This window comes from Helobdella robusta, assembly GCF_000326865.2.
Source record: "Helobdella robusta unplaced genomic scaffold HELROscaffold_74, whole genome shotgun sequence".
NCBI lineage: Eukaryota > Metazoa > Annelida > Clitellata > Rhynchobdellida > Glossiphoniidae > Helobdella > Helobdella robusta.
Genome location: NW_008705420.1, coordinates 614,504 through 616,156, shown reverse-complemented (window position 1 = coordinate 616,156; position 1,653 = coordinate 614,504). Strand labels below are relative to the sequence as shown.

Below are 1,653 nucleotides of genomic sequence, written 5' to 3'. Positions count from 1 at the left end.
CCAGCAGACAATACAACGCCAGCTGGATGAACATCAACAACAACAACAGCAACAGCAACAACAACAACAAAAATAATTCTTTTAACAACAAATTTTTTAATAAATATTTTTACAACAACATCAACACCAGCGGTGACGTCATCAAAAGCAACATTAACGACGACGACGACGATGATGATGATGATTGTGATAAGATTTCTTTCCACAAGAATAATTTTTTCCGATCGTTAAACCTCAACTTACACCATTCAAAATTCTTCCAGCCAATCAAATCAAGCGATCCTAATATATCCCACCAATCATCACTCGATATAAACACCTCCAATCAATCACCAATCGACCTACATCATTCCAGCCAATCATCGATCAAGCTAGATCAATCAAACCAATCACCAGCCGGTAGCGACATCAATTTGGAGGAAACAACGAACCAATCAGGAAACGACTTGCCGAAAAATCACGATCCTCACCGCTCAAATTCGAATTCAAACGAGCCAATCAGCGATCGGGAGGCCAGCACGCCAGCCAATGAGAACGCTCAGAATAAAGAGGTCACAGCGACCCATAAAAAACAACTGGTCAAGCCGCCTTATTCTTACATTGCTTTAATAACAATGGCGATTTTGCAAGCACCTGAGAAGAAGTTGTCTCTCAGTTCCATATGCGAGTTTATCATGAATAAGTTAGTAGATCATTTATTTGAAAAAAAACCTTAAATTGTTATCACCATCATCATATTAATTACCATGGAAAGCCATCATCCTCCTCCTCCTCATCACCATCATCATCATCCTCATCACCATCATCATCATCCTCATCACCATCATCATCATCCTCATCACCATCATCATCATCCTCATCACCATCATCATCATCCTCATCACCATCATCATCATCCTCATCACCATCATCATCATCCTCATCATCATCATTCTCATCATCATCGTCGTCGTCGTCGTCGTCACCATCATCAGGTTCCCCTATTATCGGGAAAGGTTCCCCGCCTGGCAAAACAGCATCAGACACAATCTCAGCCTGAACGATTGCTTCGTGAAAGTTCCGCGGGAAACCGGGAATCCCGGAAAAGGTTATTTTTAGATTTAAACCCCGCCTTCCGTGACGTCATAACATTATAACAACGGGTATCCCCGAAGAAGTTATTTTTGGATTTTTACCGCCCGGTGACGTTATAATAATATTATAATAAGCAGAATCGAAGCTCTTGTATATATTCGTATCTAGTAGTAGTAGTAGTAGTAGTAGTAGTAGTAGTAGTAGTAGTAGTAGTAGTAGTAGTAGTAGTAGTAGTAGTAGTAATAATAATAATAATAATAATAATAATATAAAGGTAATTATTGGTCTTTGGATCCTGCATCTGAGGATATGTTTGACAACGGAAGTTTTTTAAGGAGACGGAAAAGGTTTAAGCGCAACCAATTGGCTACGTTTCTGAAACGAAACTACTACTATCACCACCAACAACATCAACAACAACATCTTCAACAACAGTACCTACATCAACTTCGCAGCAAGGCACAACGTTATCAGGTAAATCAACAACAGCAACAACAACAACTTTATCCTCCTCATCATCATCTTCATCATCATCATCATCATCCTGATAGCAGTAGTAATAATAATCATCATCAGCAG

At 39.4% G+C, this 1,653-nt stretch overlaps 1 protein-coding gene across 1 annotated transcript; it reads left to right on the top strand.

The window, feature by feature from the left end:
- Window positions 1–575: 575 nt before the first annotated feature.
- HELRODRAFT_89836 (hypothetical protein) lies at window positions 576–1,431 on the top strand (the record flags this gene model as incomplete). The annotated part of the gene is made up of 3 exons (XM_009031429.1): window positions 576–682; window positions 975–1,087; window positions 1,349–1,431. Coding segments are annotated over 3 exons (303 nt in total), but the record flags the coding sequence as incomplete, so codon positions are not given.
- Between the last annotated feature and the right edge of the window lie 222 nt (window positions 1,432–1,653).